The 19,272-nt window shown below is 36.7% G+C and overlaps 1 protein-coding gene across 48 annotated transcripts in view; it reads left to right on the top strand.

The window, feature by feature from the left end:
- Positions 1 to 19,272, top strand: part of GTF2I (general transcription factor IIi) — a 106,131-nt gene that overhangs the window by 47,839 nt on the left and 39,020 nt on the right. For 11 of the 48 annotated variants that reach the window (XM_056819736.1, XM_007485706.3, XM_056819733.1 and 8 more), the window contains exons 10-12: positions 9,674 to 9,733; positions 11,871 to 11,927; positions 13,858 to 13,920. The exons of 4 other annotated variants lie outside the window; for them this stretch is intronic. In XM_056819736.1, coding sequence (XP_056675714.1) covers positions 9,674 to 9,733; positions 11,871 to 11,927; positions 13,858 to 13,920 — 180 coding nt within the window. The remainder of the gene's footprint in view (positions 1 to 9,673; positions 9,734 to 11,870; positions 11,928 to 13,857; positions 13,921 to 19,272) is intronic. 33 more of the 48 variants (XM_001363170.5, XM_056819735.1, XM_056819734.1 and 30 more) reach the window with 5 other exon arrangements.

The raw sequence follows: 19,272 nt of genomic DNA, 5'->3' as shown, positions 1-19,272 counted from the left end.
TATCTGTAATCCTTTTTATAAAAAATCATTATTTATGGCTGAAGGTGCAAGAGAATTGTTTATAGGTCATAATTAACAATGTTATGGTAGAGAATAGTTAAAGTAATGCACTGTGATCCTGCCTTAGTGAAAATGTGTATGTAGTCAGCACAGGTTCATTGGTTCAGCAGAAGCATCAGAAAGCAATCTTGAATAATGTGGTTAGTTTCAGAATGAGGCACCGAGGTGTTTGATTGTCTGTAGTAACACCAAGATTGGTAACCATTCTTTTATGATTGCATGAACAGTAATTGAACCTTATTCATAAAAATCTGAAGGCTGGTTAGAATTTTAGAAGTATCCTCTAGTGAAAACTGCATCCATCAAAGGTTCTAACTAATTTTACCAGTGTATTACATGCTAATGTTCCATTGTTGATAGTAAACTAATGCTGAGGTTGATTGGGCAATGTGACTTTTAATATATGCTTTTAATGAAGGTTTTCTTTCCTTTAAAAATGCTAACACTTTGCAGGTATGCATGCTTAAATATATCTGAAAGTTCCCATGTCCTGGATTCTGTGCCAATTCTCTGCATTCTCATTTTGTGTGTTCCTAAAACAAGCATCGTAATCATAATGTGCGTTCTGTGTATCATTCATCATAGAACTTAACTAGAAAAGTATTGAAGCTATAATAACCTGAAAAAACACTATAAATGTCACTTACAACATTGACAGTGATAATGTATGTTACATCCTGTGGAATAGTAGGGGCACTGGGAGCATAGTTGCTATTGTACTTGCATTGTTGAAAGTATAGGTAGTTGATGAGCCCAGTAGTTCTTAAATCCTCCTCAACACTATGAATCATATTGGACCCTATCACTTATTCTTTTAAAATAAATTTTATTGGTACTTTGTTTTTAAATCAACAATTATTGTTTTAAAAAAAACTTCCTTTCCATACATACACAGGATCATCTCTGCTACCTTGAAATGAACCCTGCTTGTTGCCAAAGAAAACAGTTTTAATTCAAGCCCACTTGACCCAATGACCATAGGACTGACTTCCACATTCTGTACCTAGTTTTTTACTTCTTTCCTACAAGGTGCTTTCTCATCTCATCTTCTCCTGGGCCATTATTGATCATTATGATTATTCCTCAGTGACTACCTTCATATTGTGCTTCTTTTTGTAAATTTTGTATCTTGTGTTCTTAGTTCTGCTTCCTTCTGTCTGAATCATATCATATACCTCTCTGTTTCTCTGAATTTCTTATTTCTTGACAGCATAATTATCATTACACGTATGGACTACAATTTATTCAGTTTTTACTTGATTTGTTTGCAGGTTTTTGCTACTCCTAAAAGTATTGCTAGGAAGAGTTGAGGTCTTTTTATATGTCTTTGGCTGCCTTTAGACTTACAGGCCCAGGAATGGAATCCCTGGCTAGTTGTTTTTATCTCCTCAGTGAGAATTATTGGGTCAGCTCACATTCTCTGCTCATCTTCCTGATCTTTGTCATTTCACTGTGTATTCTAATTTCTCTTAGAAAATTGAATATTGTGTATATCTTTAGTTAGAAGTGAATTTAGAACTACAAAATGATTATGTTAAATGATCAATGGGGAGACTAGTCTCCCAATGATCATCAGGGGGGATTGTAAACCTCAAAATTCCTTAGACTTATAAATGTTGGAAATTTCACCATTGGGATATTTCATACTTGGAAAATTTCTTACTGATAGTCTATTGGAATGGGAACCCCATTGGCATGGGAGGTTCCTTTTCTTCCCTTCTTCAGATTACTTTAGGACAGAAACCTTTTGCTGAACAATGGAAAGGACTTTGACCTATGCTTAAGCATAGAACAGGAATTTCTTTGAATCATGATTGATTTTAGAATTGATACAATGGAGATACTTGGAATAAATCTCCACCCTATTCAGTCCTAACAGGATTGAGTAAGGGCTGCAGCCTAGATCAAAGATTTAATCATTTGAAAATATGACCTTCAACAGACATGTGCAAAAGCCAGAAACCTCTGGGCGGTCCTGGGTTAAGCTAGAGCCTCCATTGGCACAGGGAAATTGATGAACAGTGATTGGTAGATGGGAGAACTGAGAGGAGGAACTTGGATGGTTTCCTTAAAGATAGGAGGGTCTGGAGACTTGGGGGGGGGTGAGGAGTTTGGTCGGGGTGATTGCGGTGGACTCAGAGAAGCTTGCTCTGAAGGAAGCTGAAGGTGGGGGCCTCTGAGACTGTTTCTCCATTTTGGTCACGTGAGTGATAGGGACTGATCTCTTTTCTTTGCCCCAGCTATCTAAGGCCTTGGGCCTTTTGGCCCAGCCTAAACAGAAGGGGTATTTAAGCCCTATTCCCTTCTCTCCCTTTTTCTCTCTCTCTATCTCTAATTCCTTTCTTGCTCCTATTGTAATTAAACTCCAAAAAAGGCTGACGGCTGACTTGAGTTTTTCATTTAGGAATTACATAGCTGAATTCCTTGGCGACCTTAAATTAATATATATCAGTCTTTTAAAGTGATTCCCTTGTAACATGGGTGAACATGAGAGTTGTTTATTTTTCCATTGATTTGGCTGTTGATCAGTTTCTATGCTTTGGAAAACTTTTAAAAAATCTGTGACCTTGTGAGATTATTGCTTCCTGTGATGCCTTCTTTTTTTCTTAAATAAAAGCAGGAAAGTTTTAAAAATAATGTAATTTTTATATATGACCACCTCTTTTGAATATGCTTACATAGCTCAAGCCCATACTTTATTAGCAGAAATTATTTAAAAACTCTTCCCTGTTCCTCAACCTCCATGTCAGTTGCCAAATCTTGGTAATTCTTCACACACTCCCTCCCGATTCCTGTGGCATCTCCCTTCTCTCTCCCCAGACCTTAGTTTAAGTCTTAACTAGCGTCTGGTAACAGCTTCCTAATCTTTCTGTCAACTTTCTGTCTCCCTTCTCCAATTCATCTTCCATGCAGATGCCCCCTATTAGTCTTCTATCATAGTTTGAACATCTTATTCCCCTGCTCAGAGTGCTTCAGTGGTTGGCTCTCTTTTATTGCCTGTAAGATAAAACACAAATTCCTTTTTGGGGAAGGTTTGCAGACTACCATCTATTTTTCCAGACTAAAGTCACATTACTTCAAACACATTCCAGGTTCCAGACAAGCTGGCCCTGTGCTTGGCGCAGAGCCTGGCATCCAGGAGTTGCTTGAGTAGTAGTTGATTAACTGATATTTTACCTTCCCCAGGCTTGACATTTCTTCTCCCTGGCCTGGAGCTCTGCAGGCCTACTCCTGGGATGTTTGCCTTCCCTTCTCATCTTCTCTTCTCTGAGGGTCCAGCTCAAGTATGTCTCTTACCTTGACTGCTTCCTCTCTTGTTAGAGAGCTCCCTTTCCTTACTGGTTTGTGTATCTGTCATTTCCACTCAATAGAATATAAACTCCTAGAGGGCAGACATGGTTCTGTCCTTCACTATACCTTGCATATAGCAGACATTTAATAAGTTATTGTAGTATGAACTGGAAGAAACCATGTCTGTCTTTAGGAAGAGGCAAAGGAATTGTGGGATTTCAGGTGTTCTATAAACTTAGATGGGAAAAGATAATCTTTGTTTTCAGTAAACTTTGGTTTCTTTTGCGATTTTTTGGATTTAAAACATTATTTTGAGAAGGGATTCAGTTCCTGACTGCCAGAGAGGGTCTATGACACAAAGTCAGATCAATCCCTCATCTAGACTCTTACTTTTACTAAATCCCTGAATAGTTATATAAGTATACCTTTGTGGTTTAGAAATAGAGTGACTGAATATAAAAATTGTAAATTTTACCTTATCAGTGAACCCAAAGGTCTCATTATGCCTTTATAATAAATATACTTAACCTTGAAAGGAAGTTTGTTATTATTATTTAAATATACTCTATGTGCAATAATAACTTAATTCTTTTCACACATTTAGTAATATCATGGTATTCCCCATGCTGTACCAGACAGGGCAGCATATAGTGGTGTGACCACGAAAAATGTGGGTTTCAAGACTGTGATTTGCCAAAACTGTAAAGATAATTTTTAGTGTCTTGATTTAAATAAAAAATAAGTGGTTGCCATGGGAAAAATTCCCAAATATGAAATACCCAAGTCAGCTGGGTTTTATGGAGATTTTTAATTAATACTAATAAAGGAATTAAGGGAAGGGAGAGAGACAGAGTAAGAGGAAATAGTAGGAAAAGGCTAGGGCCTAGGCCAAATGGCCTAGGCCTTTCTCTTTAAGAGAGAAAACTCAAGTCAGTCTTTTATTCACTCACCACAAGATTTTGTCCCAAGCTATCACCTTCTCTGAGTAGACTAAAACTTCACACCTCTTGCTAAGCTTGCCCTTTGTAAATTGCTTGACCTTTTAGTGATTAATTTAACCTTTATAGGTACTTAGCACCCTTTTGTATTAGATCTAAAAATAGGCCTAACTTAAGGTTCTAGCTTTACTATAAATAGGAGTTAAGGACGTTTCATTGTTCAGTAAGGAATTTACAACTTTTATCTTCCCCTAAAGTATGCCTAAGTATGGGTGGAGTGATGTTAAAATTCCCAAAATATTCCTGATCAAGTACCTCCATTGTTTAAATGGGGAATAGCCTTAACCAAATGTTCCAAGGAAGAGTCTGAGCAGTTTTTAAGATTCACAGTGGGGAGCAATCAGTTAGTCATCTTGTATTTATTGGGGGCAGCTGGTAGCACAGTGGATAGAGCATCAGGCCTAGAGACCTGGGTTCAAATCTGGACTCAGACTGTTCTTAGCTGTGTGCCCCTGGGCAAGTCACTTATTAATCCTTCCTCATTGCCTAGCCTTTACTGGCTTTCTATCTTAGAATTTGATACTAGGACAGAAGTCAAAGATTTAAAAAAAATTTTTTTAAATATAATATTTATTAAGTGCCTCCGATGTTACAGAACTGTGCTAATTGCTAGAGATGCAAAGAAAGGTAAAGACATCCCCAATTCCCAAAGAGTTCACAATCTAATGGAGAGAAAGGCAAGGGAGAGGACATCTAGGATACAACTACATCTCTGGAAGAACAAGGATAACAAAATAACAATGATGAAAGATCACTTGGGAATCAGAAGACCTGGTTTCCAATCCAGAGCACCCCCATCTGCAAGAAGAGGCTGCATAGGGCTGTGAGCTGGCTTGTGTTTCATCAGTTTTGGGTGCCCTGGTAACTCAGATATCAACTTTGTAGTGATTAAAATAGTGGAAGGCATAAACTGTAGTAGAATCAGTATATAAGGTGGTCGCCAGGGGAAAATTCCCAATTATTAAATATACCCAAGTCAGCTGGGTTTTATAGAGATTTTAATTCATACAAATGAGGAATTAAAGAAAGGGAGAGAGAGAGAAAAAGGAAATAATGAGAAAAAGATAGGCCAGCCCTGGCCAACCCAGGCCCAAGCCCTAAGAGAAAGATCAGTCAGTCCTTTATCCACTCATCCCAAGATTTTTCCAAGCAAAGATTCTAATGTTCAGAGAGGCACCAGTTCAGCCAGCTCCATCTCCAGAGAGAGATTCTTCTGACAGCCAGAGAGAGAGAGAGAGAGCTACTCCTTTTAAAGGGAATTTTCTCCTATGTAACCTCCCCTAAGTTCTCACATCTACCAATCACAGTAGACGTTTTTCAAAGGACAGACCATTCTTAATTCACACCTAAGAAGGCTTAAATTTTTTATTAAGTTCACACCAGAAAACCTATGAGTAAGTTCTCACCTCTTTGTTCCTTGTAAATTCACAAGTTGCCTGACCTTTATAGGTACTTAGCACTCTTTTATATTAGATCTAAAAATAGGCACAGCTTAAGAACTTTTGCCTTACTATAAGTATGGGTTTAAGTATTTTTCATTGTTTAGCAAGGAGTTTTTTCCCCTAAATCAGGCTTAAGTAGGGATGGAGTAGAGATCTTCACATTCCTGATCTAAGTTCCTTCGTTGTTTAAAGTGGGAAATGGTCTTAACCAAACCTTATGAAGTAGGGTCTGAGAATTTTTAAGGTTCACAACTTTCTAGTAAATATCCCTTGAAAGCCAAATTTTACAGTTGAGTCAAAGTTTGGTGATCTTTAACTTTAAAACAGTTTTAGTGTAAACTACTCTAGAGACATATTCTTAAGTGTAAATCGCTTAAATTCTCTAAGTATTTGGACCAGTTTGAAGATTGAAATCTTGTAGCTGAGAGCTTTACTAAATGTGTACTTTTAGATGAGGTCATGCTAGAGATCTGGCCCTGAAATGATTCACTCCTTCACTCAGGAAACACTCCAGTTAGATAAATCTGCCTCAATTGCAGTATAGGTTTTTGTTTCTAGGCTTTTATTTAAAGAAAAGACCAAGAAACAGCTATATGTATATTTGTTCCATAGAGGCTTGTGCACACTTATGTATGAATAAAATGAAATCTTATAATCTATATTTATTTTTTGAAAACCCTTGCCTTCCATTTTAGAATCAATACTATATATTGGTTTCAAGGCAGAAGAGTGGTAAGAGCTATGCAATTGAGGTTGTGACTTTCTCAGGGTCACTCAGCTAGGAAGAATGAGGCCAGATTTGAACTCAGGACCTCCCGTCTCTAGGTCTGGCTCTCAATCCATTGAGCTACCCAGCTGCTCCCTATAATGTACTTTAAGATAGTGACTTTTAATGTGTTTTGTCAGCAAATAATATTTACATTTTATGCAAATATTGTTTAGTTGTTCACACTTGGCAAGACTCTTCATAACTCCATGAAGTATATATAGCACACCAATACTGACCATGGAGTTTTCTTTGCAAAGATACTGAAATGGTTTGCCATTTCCTTCTTCTAGATTAAGGCAGAGGTTGCATGACTTACTCAGGGTCACACAACTTGTGTTTGAGGTCCATATGAACATGGGTCTTCCTGATCTAGACCCAGCCTTCTATCCACTGAACTACCTGACAAAATGTACTTTGGCTCTTAAAAGAAATTTTAAATCTGTTGATATAAAATTTAAAAAATCTTTTAGCACATTCTTTTTTAAAGATTTTTATTGCTAGATTCTGTTTTTATATTACCCAAAACCCTCATCTTGAGCATACCTTTTAACAAAGAGTAAAAAAAAGGGAAAAATGGGGGGAAAGCCATTAAGTAGAGCTAAACCACTATCCTACTGAATCTGTTGATGTATGCAGAGTTCCATACCCATAGGCTCCTCTAGTCTAAAAAAGCCAGGTAGAATATTTTCATGTTCAGGCCAGGCTATTAAAATTACATCTTCAGTTTTAATATCTTTTTTATTTCCCATTTTTATCGCTTTGAAATCATGTATCTGCTTTCTTCACTGGGCATCAGTTCAGGTGTCTTCACCAACCTCTATGCTCTTCAAAGTCATTGTCTTTTATAATGGCAATAATACTTTCTTTTTATATTACAATTTGTTTAACCATTTCCCATTTGTGGGCATCTACTTTGTTTAGGACATAGCTTTGTTTGCTTTACTTCTTTTTTTAACCAAGAAAGATTAAAGAATGTGAAGGAATTTTCTAGAATTTTGTTTCTTTTATAACAACATCAAGATTTTTTTAAGGGTCTTTGTTTTCTGGGTGTATTGTCTTAACTTTTTTGATACTTGTTTCTCCTGCAATGCTTTTAAATGCTATATTTATATAAGATTTCATTGTAAAACTTTAGCAGTGTTGGACTGGAACTCATTAATTGGTACCACCTCAATTTGGTCCTCAACTATGTCATCCAAAGGCTACTTACATAGGTAGTTAGGTGATGTGTTCCTTACTTTCCACTTTATTTTAAAAATAGCTTCACAACTTGGTTGTTCCTTGAACAAGTTCTAGATTTATTTTACATCTACCAATATTGGGGAGTCTCATGAAATCCTAGTTAGTAATTTTTTTGCCCTTGTGAAAGTTGGAGAAGGGAGAAAAGAAGTGTGGGAGAAGAAGAGTAGTAGTAGGACATGGCACCCCTCTTTGCTTAGGCTGAAACTTTGTATCCACTTTGGATCAATACTTCTTGACATAGATTAGGCCAAAAGAAAATCTTGAATAATTCATGAAAAGCAAATAAGATGACTGAGTCATTGAATATATGCATCACCTGAGCCTTGTCTTCATAGAATGCTTTTTTCTTCTCTCTTGGTACCCATGGAGTTTGTTTTCCCCAAGTGAATTCCAAATAGAAAAGATTTGGGGTAATCAGTAGTTGACTTATCCTCCATTTAAAGTGTTTGGTGCTTGATGCCACTTCAGATTGTTGTCATTTTTAAAAGCTTTAGTATGTAGTGAACTCATCTGTGCCTGTGTACATACGTGAAACTGTACCACTCACTTTAAGTGTTTTACCTAGTTGGTCATTCTGGCCATTTGACCCTTTTCAGAGTAACGATTTTAAACATTTGAAGAAAGCCATTCCAGTTAGGATTAGTAAAGATAAAAGAGCGAGGTTTTTTTTTTTTTATCCTATTGAAATTCACATACTCCTTGTAACCAGTCTCTAGTCTTGACCACAAGCCAAGAACTCTTGATTTAAGTAGTCTTTGTGACCTTTGGCAAGTCATTTAAACTCTCTGGATCTTTATAAAATTAAGATTAGCCTTGCTGATGTGAAATCTCTTCTAGCTCCAACCCTGTGATCCTAAGGTGACTGGGGGAGGGGTATGTAGATTCTTATCTAAATACAAGTCAGAGGAAGGTGGATTGAAATGAGAAGTGGGAAGTTGAGAAGACCTTAGGGTCAAATCCTGTCTCTAACATTACCTACCAGTTGTATGATCGTGGGCAAGTCACTTCACTTTGCATGCAGTCCTTAGCTTTTCTAAGTTTGAAGTTACAGAGGAGCTGTTGCTGTTCTTTCTGGCTGGAGAGAGCTTCTACAATGAGAGTTCTTCACACTATTTCTAGCAAGTCTGGACATTCTCTCCCTTCCCTCCAATAAAAAACAAAGTGCCCATTAAAAGCCAAATTCCTTAGTTTACTATAACTTTTAGAAGATGCTTTAAACCAGTGGAGTGCAAGAAATATACATTTTGTGAGGAGTCCTTCCAATTCAAAAGAGATGTTTTCTGAAATAGTGATACTTTAAAGGAAATTAGTTAATCATGTTGGAAAGAAGGTAGTTTTTGGAAAAGGAAATTTGAATACTGTTTGACACGTTTAGATTTCAGTTGGGATTTTAAACTTAATAATTATGAACATGCCAATCTGCTTGGGTGGGACTGTTTAAGATTTTGATGGAGTAAGTAGGTGCTCTGTATGAATGACTGTTGTTTCCTCTGTCATCTGCATGAGAATTTGTTTTCTTTTAATCAACTTTGGATCTTATTTAAACTAACTCAATCTTGTTGAAGTCTTTTATGTATCATTTCCATTCACACCATATGCTTCCTTGTCATTCATTGTCATAGTGTGTGGACTTAGAAATTGTCTTTGACTGTTTCTGTGGATGAAATTGCCTGAATGTACTTGTTCCATTACTATAACTCAATGGACTGACATCATTCATGCATCCACTTCTTTTTCCTTATGTTTTGCCTTTTATCGTCATGAAAAGGCTATTGTTTCATATTTAAAAAAAAAATTGAATTTGTTGGCTGAAATGACCCAAAAGAGACTTTTTGGGATTATAGTTCAAGTATTATTTTTGTATTCCAAAGCAGGCCCTTCTGAAACTGGTGGTGTTGATGAAAAACTCCCCCTTTCGAAGTCTTTTCAAGGTATACGTTTTTCCTCTTCTGTTTCTCAGAGACAGCAGGGTTGATATTTTAATGTTCCAGTTCTACATTGAATAAATGGTGCTGTAATATTACTGACTGGGTTTTCACAATTCCTTACATTGAAAAGGAAAGACTGAACTTTATTGATCTTTTATTATAATGATAGAGCTTATCTATATTACAAAAGCATCTTGAGAACTTTAAGTTTAGAGAAATAAACTTGACAAAGACCAACACATTTTCAAAGTATTTTCCTAATTTTTCATAGAGTTAAAAAACCATGTAGTTTTTATAGCTAAGGGACCACACATTTTTTAAAATGTAAATATTTATCTAATAACCTGCATTGGTGTATGTGGAACTCTGATACATTTATAGTTAGAACTGTGAATATTGACATAATGTTGTAAAAAAAATAAGCTAGAAATAGTTACAATGATTAAGTTTTCCTATAATTCGACATCCTGTCATTTTCAAAAGTTTGGTTTTGACTCTTATAGGAGATCCCTGTATCACAGTGGCCAAGAATGGACATTGATTTGGTTTTTATGGGTTTGTTTCATAATGGAAGCATAAATCAGCATGTTTGGTGTATTTCATTGTTAAGGGACAGACCCTTTGCCAACATGGCTATAACCTTGTTTTAGAGCTTAATAATACCACAAATAACATTTGTATTATGCTTTATAGACTTCAAAGGGCTTTATGTTGTTCTTACCTTTTTTTTCCTTGCAGTAATCCTAGGCACGGCAAGAGTTAATGTACTTTTAAATATTTTTTCTCCTTTCCCTTTATAATGTCTATTCCTCTATTCTTAACTTCATTAATTACCATCACTCCTAAAAAAACTATTGTTTTCCAATTCAGATTTCAAGCACATTTACATCTAGTGTGCACCTATATATCATATCTCTTCCCCTGTGCTTTTGGTAGTTGAAGGGAGCTAATGACATGTTTGGGTGGTCATGGCTCATAGCCTCAGCTAGAGCATTGCATTCACTCATTGATTCCGTCATTTATGAATCATGAAGAAATGAGCAGAATTGTAGAATAACATTTAATTAGGTTCTGAAGGTTCTAAAACACCATGGAAAATGCATAATGCACTTTCCCCATATTAATTTTATATCACCCCCTCAAATCCATCCCTTCACATATATATGTGTGCGTACCTATATGTAAGTATATATATATGTCTATTTGTAGACATATATACAAATATCCACATATGTGTCTGTGTCTAAGTAGGACTATAGCTCTGAGAATGACACAGGACCCAACCTTTAAGCTGAGGTGATGACATTGTCAGTAGAGAGAGGATTAAATGACTCGGTGGCTTTGAACAGCCAAGGTGATAGAGAGACCCAGATGATGACTCAAGCTAGGGATTCTTCCTTCTTAAATTTATTTACTCCTTCTTTGATTTCCCCCATTGGATCACTTAGATCATTTGTTCTTAATGGTAAGAGTCCTATTTTCAAAGTTGAACAAGACATTTCTTTTCTGTCTGATTTGCATGTAACGTTTATGACAGTTCTGTGTATATGTTCTGACTGTGCCACTCTGATGAAAGTATTGAATGAGTTACACTGTTCTATAGGAAATGGAGAGTAAGAATGTACCAGGCAAGGTTGGCATTTCCAAGGGAAAATATGGCAACCCTAACTTGACCATCTAGATTTCAATCAGAGCAAAGGAGGAAGATAATGGTTTTTCTTATTTTTTTAACAGATAATGCTTATTTTTGCTTCTTAGGAACACAAATATTGTAGTTTTAAAACGTAATGTTGATTAGTAATTAATTGGGCACAGTTTTTATTATCATTAAAAACAAAATAATTTGCATTCAGTTTTTTTCCCCTCATAAAGCAGAAACTGACCATTTGCCCTCTCTTTGGGGTATGGGGGAGGAATGACATCCCTTCCTTCCCCCTTGCCAAATTCCCCAAAACCTATTACTAAAGTGCTTTCAGAAAGCAATGAAAGGCAAAAGTTTGATTTTGAAGCATCAGTCAGATGATAAATGTTTTCCATGCAAGTTAATTACATGCATGCATTTTTTGAGTTCTGAGTTTTTTGCATTTCAAATTTCACTGAATTTTTTGAGTATGAAGTGGGTTTTTTACTTTCATTTTAGGAAGCCATCACTCTTCGGAGGGCAATGAAGGAACAGAGATGGAATTACCAGTGGAAGGTTAGAAAAATGAGAAGCTTTTTTTCATTTTTTTATTTTTATTGTGTTTGCCTTATCATTTGCCTGAGACTTGTTGCCTTCAGATCTCAGAGATTTAATTCTCAAGGCAGCTTTGCAGCCTTACTCCTCAGCAGCAGGCTGACTCTAGCTCTAGCATCTCTGGTGACTGTGGTCCAGGTCACATAACTAATCATCAATATTCTGATCTTAAATGGGACAGAATATAGGACCACTTAAACAAGTTGGGGATGAAGAGCTAAATGGTAAGTAGAAATTTGTTGATGATTCTAATGTTTCTGTTGTTGTCCCTGCTCACCTATCTCATCCTCCAGTTACAATGGGACATAACCAAAACCAGAACTATGTATCTGAGGGACTTGAATTTAAAAATTCCTGGAAAAGGGGGCATTTTAAGTGAAACAACTCTTTCCCTCTATTTCAGCTTTGTTGATCATGTTTAGATCTTTCCATAATCTTAGAGTGATTTCTGAGTGTAAATGACAAAATGAACAAAGGAGATTTTCAAACCTTTAAAAAAGTTTCATTGAGATATAAAATTTTCTATCAAATAAACTTTGGAAGTCTGCCACCTGCTTTAAGGACATGTCAGTTATTTACTTTTTTCTCTTGGCCCTCCAGTTGGTTTGATTTCCTCCTCACTATGCAGTGGCCAAGCTGATGACGGTTTCTTTGATGTTTTATTTTAATTTTTTGGTCAGGAGAGATTTTCTTCTTGGAATTGGTAGGTTCTCTCCCTCACGGAGGTGCCTTCCTTTCTCACCAGAAACCTGGGGCCTGTGGGGATACTCTTTTTTGGACAAAAAGTCCAGTTTTGTTCTGATGTTCTCACCTTTTTTTGCTTGTTTGTTTTTTTCTTTTCTCTTTCTTTCAATACTCTCCTAAACCCTCTGACTCTCAGTGAAGAGGGAAACAGCCCAACTCCTTGATGGGTGAATAACCTTCTTCAAGTGGTAGTCTAGTCTCTTCCTGTTGACATGCTATTGTGTTAACAAGAAGGACATGCCAAGTGAGATCATGTGGTGAAAGTTTGTTTCTTAAATGTACAAAAGTAACTCGATCTTGACCTTGACCCTGAGGGAAAGCGCGTCAGTGTATAGGCAAATCTCTTGTTTAGGGGGAGACATACAGGTCAGATACCATTATAATCAACTTAAAGGGGGGGACCGAAGTTATTTCATTGTGTTGGAATCTTGTCATTCACTGCCATTTATGGGATCTCTGGAAAGGTTCTCTCTCTTGACATATGCAGGATTTCATTATAATGGAATTTGACTTGTATTTAGCTTTATTCCAAGTAGTACAGTTGTGTAAATCTGAATTTACAGAGTCACATTATGGAGTATCCACAATCCACAGGGCCTTTAAGCATTTTGTTTGATGTATTTATTTTACTGTCATTTATTTAAGCCTTTTTCCCCCAGAGGCTCTACATATATTTGTCATAATTCTTTCTTGACAATATAATGTGTTTTCACAAAATTTTGTTGAATAACAATAAAAATCATTCCTCCTATCTTTTGAAAGAAAGACAAGAGGGAAAATATGAATCACCAGATAGAAAGATTTGTTTTTATAGCTCTAGTAATCTGTGGTGGCAATGGGAAAATATCTATGATTATGTTAATCCTATTAAACCAATAATAAAAATTTTCAGACCACATTAGCAAAAGCATCTCTGCACTTGTTAGAATCTGAAAATCTCTGCTTCCCGTCTCCCCCCATTATGCCTCTAAAAAGGCTTATCAACAAATATTTTTGTTTAATTTTATAATTAGTGTGCACAAAATACATTAAAATGTCAGTGGGCTTCCCAGAAAGGCTGCTGTTTGAATATCAGATCTGGAAAATGTTGGGAAATGTGGAGAATGCTTAATAATGAATGTCATTTTAGAATTTTATTTTTTTCAAGATTCTACCCAGCATGCCCCTTCAGAAACAAGTGAGGACCCTGAAGTTGAGGTGACTATTGAAGGTTAGTTGTCTAAAAGCCTTGATTCCACAATTGACTCTGGCCATAGAAGACCTGTCACGTTCACATTGCAGTGTGCATCTCATTCTTTTAAGAGGATGTTTGGAAAAATTGGATTCTGTAAGTGTGTGTGTGATTGAGCACTGGCCCCCATGAGTGCCCCCAAGCTGTGGGATTTTCATATATGCACCATGCACATTGGCATGGACCCACAGGTTGAACTTAAAAGAAACCATGCTTTGAACAAGCCAAGGTCCTGATCACAACCAAAAACATGACCAGACTGTACTGTACCAAATCATGCTATCTCTTAATGTAGAGGAACATGGGGAGATCAGAAGGCTTTTTCTAAGAAGAAATTCTGGTTGTTCATTAAGCAGTAGTATACAACCTTTTGTAAGGATTGCAACACACTCATAGTCTCTTAGTAGAGTTTTCTTTTCCCCCCAAGTACTTTTTAACTTGGCAGAGATAAATCTTTTGAGCTCCATTTTGTATTATTTTCCTTAGTCTACTTCATAAAATAAACCCATGTTTATTCTTTTAAAACAATATTGCTTATAGCTATAGCTAGGAGTATATCTCAAAGATATCATTGAACCTTAAAAGGATTGGTGATTTGAAAAAATTAGTCACTTTGGGTACCTCATTTTCTGGCACGGATCACAATTTTTGTGTAATTTAGTAGATGGTCTTTAAGGGTTCCTAGAGCCAAATTGACTGAGGTTGAGGCTATGACAAAGAATGTGCAGTTCCTGTGGCTGGGCTTGCGCATGCATGCTTTTTGTGACTTGGCATAGAGAGATCCTTTAGAAATGTTGTGCTTGGCTCATATGCCCTTTGAGGATCTAGGCTTGTCTCTGGGTCCTCAGGTGAGGCCTTGGCATTTGAGATGGGTGGTCTTGGATGGCAGATGATGGACAAGGCATTGGGCTGCTGTTGAAGCTGTGATGTCCCAGATGAGATTAAGGTGCATGTGTTTGGAATGATCAGTGAATTGCTTTATGTCGCCACATGACCTTTTCTCCATCTGTATTCCCTCCCCGATTCCTGATTTCATTTCCCCATTCAACTTTATGTGTGCATGCTTCTAACATTTGGTGACATTTTAGACAGATTGGAGGAGACCTGTCTGAATGAAAAGTCTACCCAGATATCATTAAAAACTTACCTAGGTAGGAGGTCTCTCTGTTTTAACAAGTGGCCAAGAAGAATTTGTAATTAACAGTATGTAAAAGAGGGCCAGGTGAGGAGCACAGACATAATTCATGTCCTTATTGTACATCCCTATTCAATCTTAAATGAGTGAGGTTAAAGAGACCTATCCTTGGAGTCAGCTCTGAGTCTCCTTTTGCTACACCTTAGACTATAGGTGGAAAAGCAGTAGGTGATCTGCATTAGTAAAGGGGTGGGTCCTCTTTCACTAGTTCAGGCCGGTGATGGAGTCACAAATCTCTACTCTTCACCTCTCCCTCCAAAAATTAAAGATTCCTTTTCATCGATTCCTTTATTGGTTTATAATTAGAAAGAAAATTTAAAAACTTTAGTGTGGTCACAATTATTGGCAAATGCCTGAACTTAAAGAGTAAGTTTTAAACTTGTTATTCCTTATTGGAATCTGTTTGATGTGTCACCGTGTCCAAGAAATTCACCACCTAGTGATGAGTCTCCTGACTAATACCTGGGTTGGTCATTGACAACAGATATTTTGTTTGCTAGAATCCTTAACTGAGAGAGTGTGTTCTGGCAACATAGATAGCTCTCTAGATCCCTGAAAGTAGGACCTGGGCAGAGAATCAGAAAACAAGGAAAATGTCAAAAATGAACACTGGAACAGAAACCACCTTTTCTCTAGAGCCCTTCTTAGTCAGATAACAGCCTTTAGAGGTCGTGATTTTTAGGAAATCATAGCTGGAAGAGAAGAGAACCAGGGCAGACCTTTTATGCACAGAGACCAAGCTCTTGTCCCAGAGCTTAAACAGTAATGGCAAATCAACTCTGGAGGTATTTCCAGACTGAATGCTAACATACCTTCAAGTCTGGAAACTTCCTGCCTTGGGGTAACAATCTCTCACTTCTTTTTAACATTCTAACAGTGTCAAAAATTTAAAAAGATGACCAAGTGGACACTAGTTTTGAAAGTAGATAAAAGATGTGTCAAAAATACTGAAATAGTCGTAGAAATGGCGTATTTTAACTTAATGCTCCACAAGCAAACTGACGTAGTAATTTGTTTCTTTAAAGAAAAAAAAAGTTTAAAATGCATCCTGAATTACCTTCTCTTCTTTTCATTTCTGACCTTTTAAAAAAGGCGGTGAATAAGGAAGTACATTTGGGTGATTTGTTTTAATAATCCAAAGCAATGGTAGTCAAGCCCACTGGGATTTTAATATCATTGACCTAGTCAGCCCTGTGCTTATGAGATTAAACTGAGAGAAGACAAAGATAGGTCCAGAAGGCCATTATTCCATGGAGGGGTACCATTATCAGTGGCAGCCATGACCTTGAGTATCTGAAGCTCCCTTGTACCTCAGCCTCTTGGAGAAAGATAACCGTAGACTAGCTGGCTTCTTTGGATGCCATCCAATCCAGAGAAGAGTAACAAAATTTCAGGGAAGAATAAGGTCCTCTGGAAAGGAATTTGTTAGGTTAATTAACTTCCATCTTTTCAGTGATTTTTGAACTTGTCAAAAACAGTACCCTGTTACGTGTGTGTGTGTGTTTTCAGAGCTATGATTTTTATCACCTGGATATTAGCAAATTATTAGATTGTGGCAGTGCTATCATTTCTGTTCTTAATGGCAACCTGAAATAGTTGATGGGTTTTTAAACTGACAGCTGCCATCTTCCTGGGTTGTCAACATGTTAAAAAGATATTTTGTAACCTGCCTAAGTGATAAAATGTATTCGAATTTACTCTTGTTTCTAGATCTAGATATTTTGCTTTAAAAGACAAAAGCAAAAATTTCTGAGTCCCTTTCATATATTTAAAGGTATAAATTGTGATATTCAGTCTGTATGGATGTGGATGTGGGTATATGTATGTATATAAATATGCATATTGCCTGTATTATGTAGTAGGACTGTTATGAGTTAAGTTTTCTGTTGTCTCATGAAATTGGCTTCATTTATGACCACCCGTTGACTGTCTACATACATCGTGTGTGTGTGTGTGTGTGTGTGTGTGTGTGTGTGTGTGTGTGTGTGTACATGTGCACGTATTTATCATGCCGTAGGTTGCCACATGACTAACCATCTGATGTGGTTTTTTGCATCTGTATTTATTGTGATTAGACCTTTCTTTGCATGTGCTGGTTGTTCTTCAGTAATTCAGAAAAGTTTAGATTTCATCCATGGAGGTATAACTTCATAGTTGTGATCTCAACCAGCCCTTTATGGTTTTGCTTTGGCCTGGTCACTGAACTTATGGTTGTGGGCTCCCTTGAACATTGGTAGGGTGGTCCTTTGAGGGCACAGGCTGTCCATCACCAGGGGACTTTTGGGCTGACCTTTCCTGGCTTAGCTAGTCTCAATATGTAAGAATACTTAGATATTTGTTTATTAGAGCTAAAATCCAGATAGCCCCACTTTTACCAAAGTGATAGGTTCAGAATTTAGTTGATTTTTGAAAATGATTTGTTCCAAAGGTTGGCCAAGTGCCAACCTCGTATTGACACCAGCTAGCCAAAACCAAATTGCTGACTTAACTAAAACAGTTCCGAATGCTTGCCAACAATTACAGTTGATGCCAGCATGAGATATAGTTCAAATAATGACCATTCTATTTCCATACATAGAATATTTGATTTTTTTAAAATCTTAGAATATTCTAAAGCCTTTTATGTTTCAGAATCAAATCCAAGTCAAGTAGTTTATTAATTACTTATAAGAACTTATTTTTTAAAATAACATTTTTATAAAACACTTGAGAGACCTCAGCAATTTATATTTGGAGACTTCCAAATCGGATACATTTAACAATTTACCGTTCTTCACAAATGAGCACAATATCAGTTAAATGTGACCTTTGATTTGTTTTTCCCTTAGTGGGAATATATTTGTGCTGTCTTGACTTGTCTCCCTGATGATTGCAGATATCCATTCATGAAATGATTGGCCAGCCTTTTTGGAGCATATTTACCTAAGAATAGAAAAGAAGGACTGCATACTCTTCAGTTTCTGAACAATCTTATGATGACATCTCAAAATAGAATCTTTCATTTGGTTGGTGGATATTGGTTTGACCATTTGTTAGAGCTATGCAATCCTACTCAAGTCCCTCCTTTTCTCAAGTTAGCCAGAAAGAAGAAGCCCTTGAATTTGGTTGATATCAATCATGTCACCCTCATTGTAGCCAGTAACAATTGGAGTCCCATTATTCCTATTGGTTTTGGATAGGGATAGTGTGGAAGAATTGATTCTTTTATTACTTCAGCTGTGAGAGAAGCCTACAGGATGTACATGATGGGCGTCACTCGATATTATGATACAGTGCACTCATCCTGGAAGGCTTTTGCGGTGGTTCATAGTTGGATGGATGTAATTTTGTTGTTAGTTGTTGAGATTTCTGTGTTTGTCGTTTCTGCAGCTGCTGAGCAAACAAGGAAAGACGCAGCCAATTGGTTTTTTTAAAATGGGAATTTCAGAGGATTTCAGACTTTGAGAGCATTACAGTGGAAAAAAAATCTTCCAATTATTTGAAAGATGCAGGAAAAGTATGAATGAACAGCTAATACTGACTGATTTTGTAATGATTACAATGTCAAAGTGTGTTTCACTACCATGTGTTACATTTTGCATTTCATTTTAATTATAACTTAATGTTACTATGCCACATATAGTATTAGGATTTGAAGAATTTTATTATATTAAATACAATAGCATTACTCTGCTAGTGTGACTGCCATGACCAAAAGATTCATTATGGAATGAAATACAGTCTATAAGACAAGATAACTTGGCCAGTACTGAATCATGTTCTAGCTTCTTTTTCAACTGTGATTCAATTTGAGAACCATTTGAGTAATATTGAAATTGGAGAAATTGTTTCTTAGGATGACCCAGATTCTATCCTTCCATCCTCTCCTTTTTCTATCCTACCTTCAGGAAGGTTATTGGAAGTAAAGATGTTCAGTTAATGCCAATGGAGCCAGTTCCATATGAACCATTGGCCCTTCCTCAGACCTGGTAGCTCCTTTCTTACTTTAGCAGAACAACTCAATGATATTTGGGATCAGGAGTCACTCCTCAGAAAGTTCTCTGTTTGATGAAATGGAATTAGATAAGAAGTCTGGAGACCCAGATCATTTCCCTGGCCTCTCATTAATTTAGCCATGGAAGGACAATCATAACCTT

Source organism: Monodelphis domestica, chromosome 2, assembly GCF_027887165.1.
Source record: "Monodelphis domestica isolate mMonDom1 chromosome 2, mMonDom1.pri, whole genome shotgun sequence".
Lineage (NCBI taxonomy): Eukaryota > Metazoa > Chordata > Mammalia > Didelphimorphia > Didelphidae > Monodelphis > Monodelphis domestica.
Note: the sequence above shows the minus strand (reverse complement) of the source record. Positions and strands in the feature narration are given on the sequence as shown.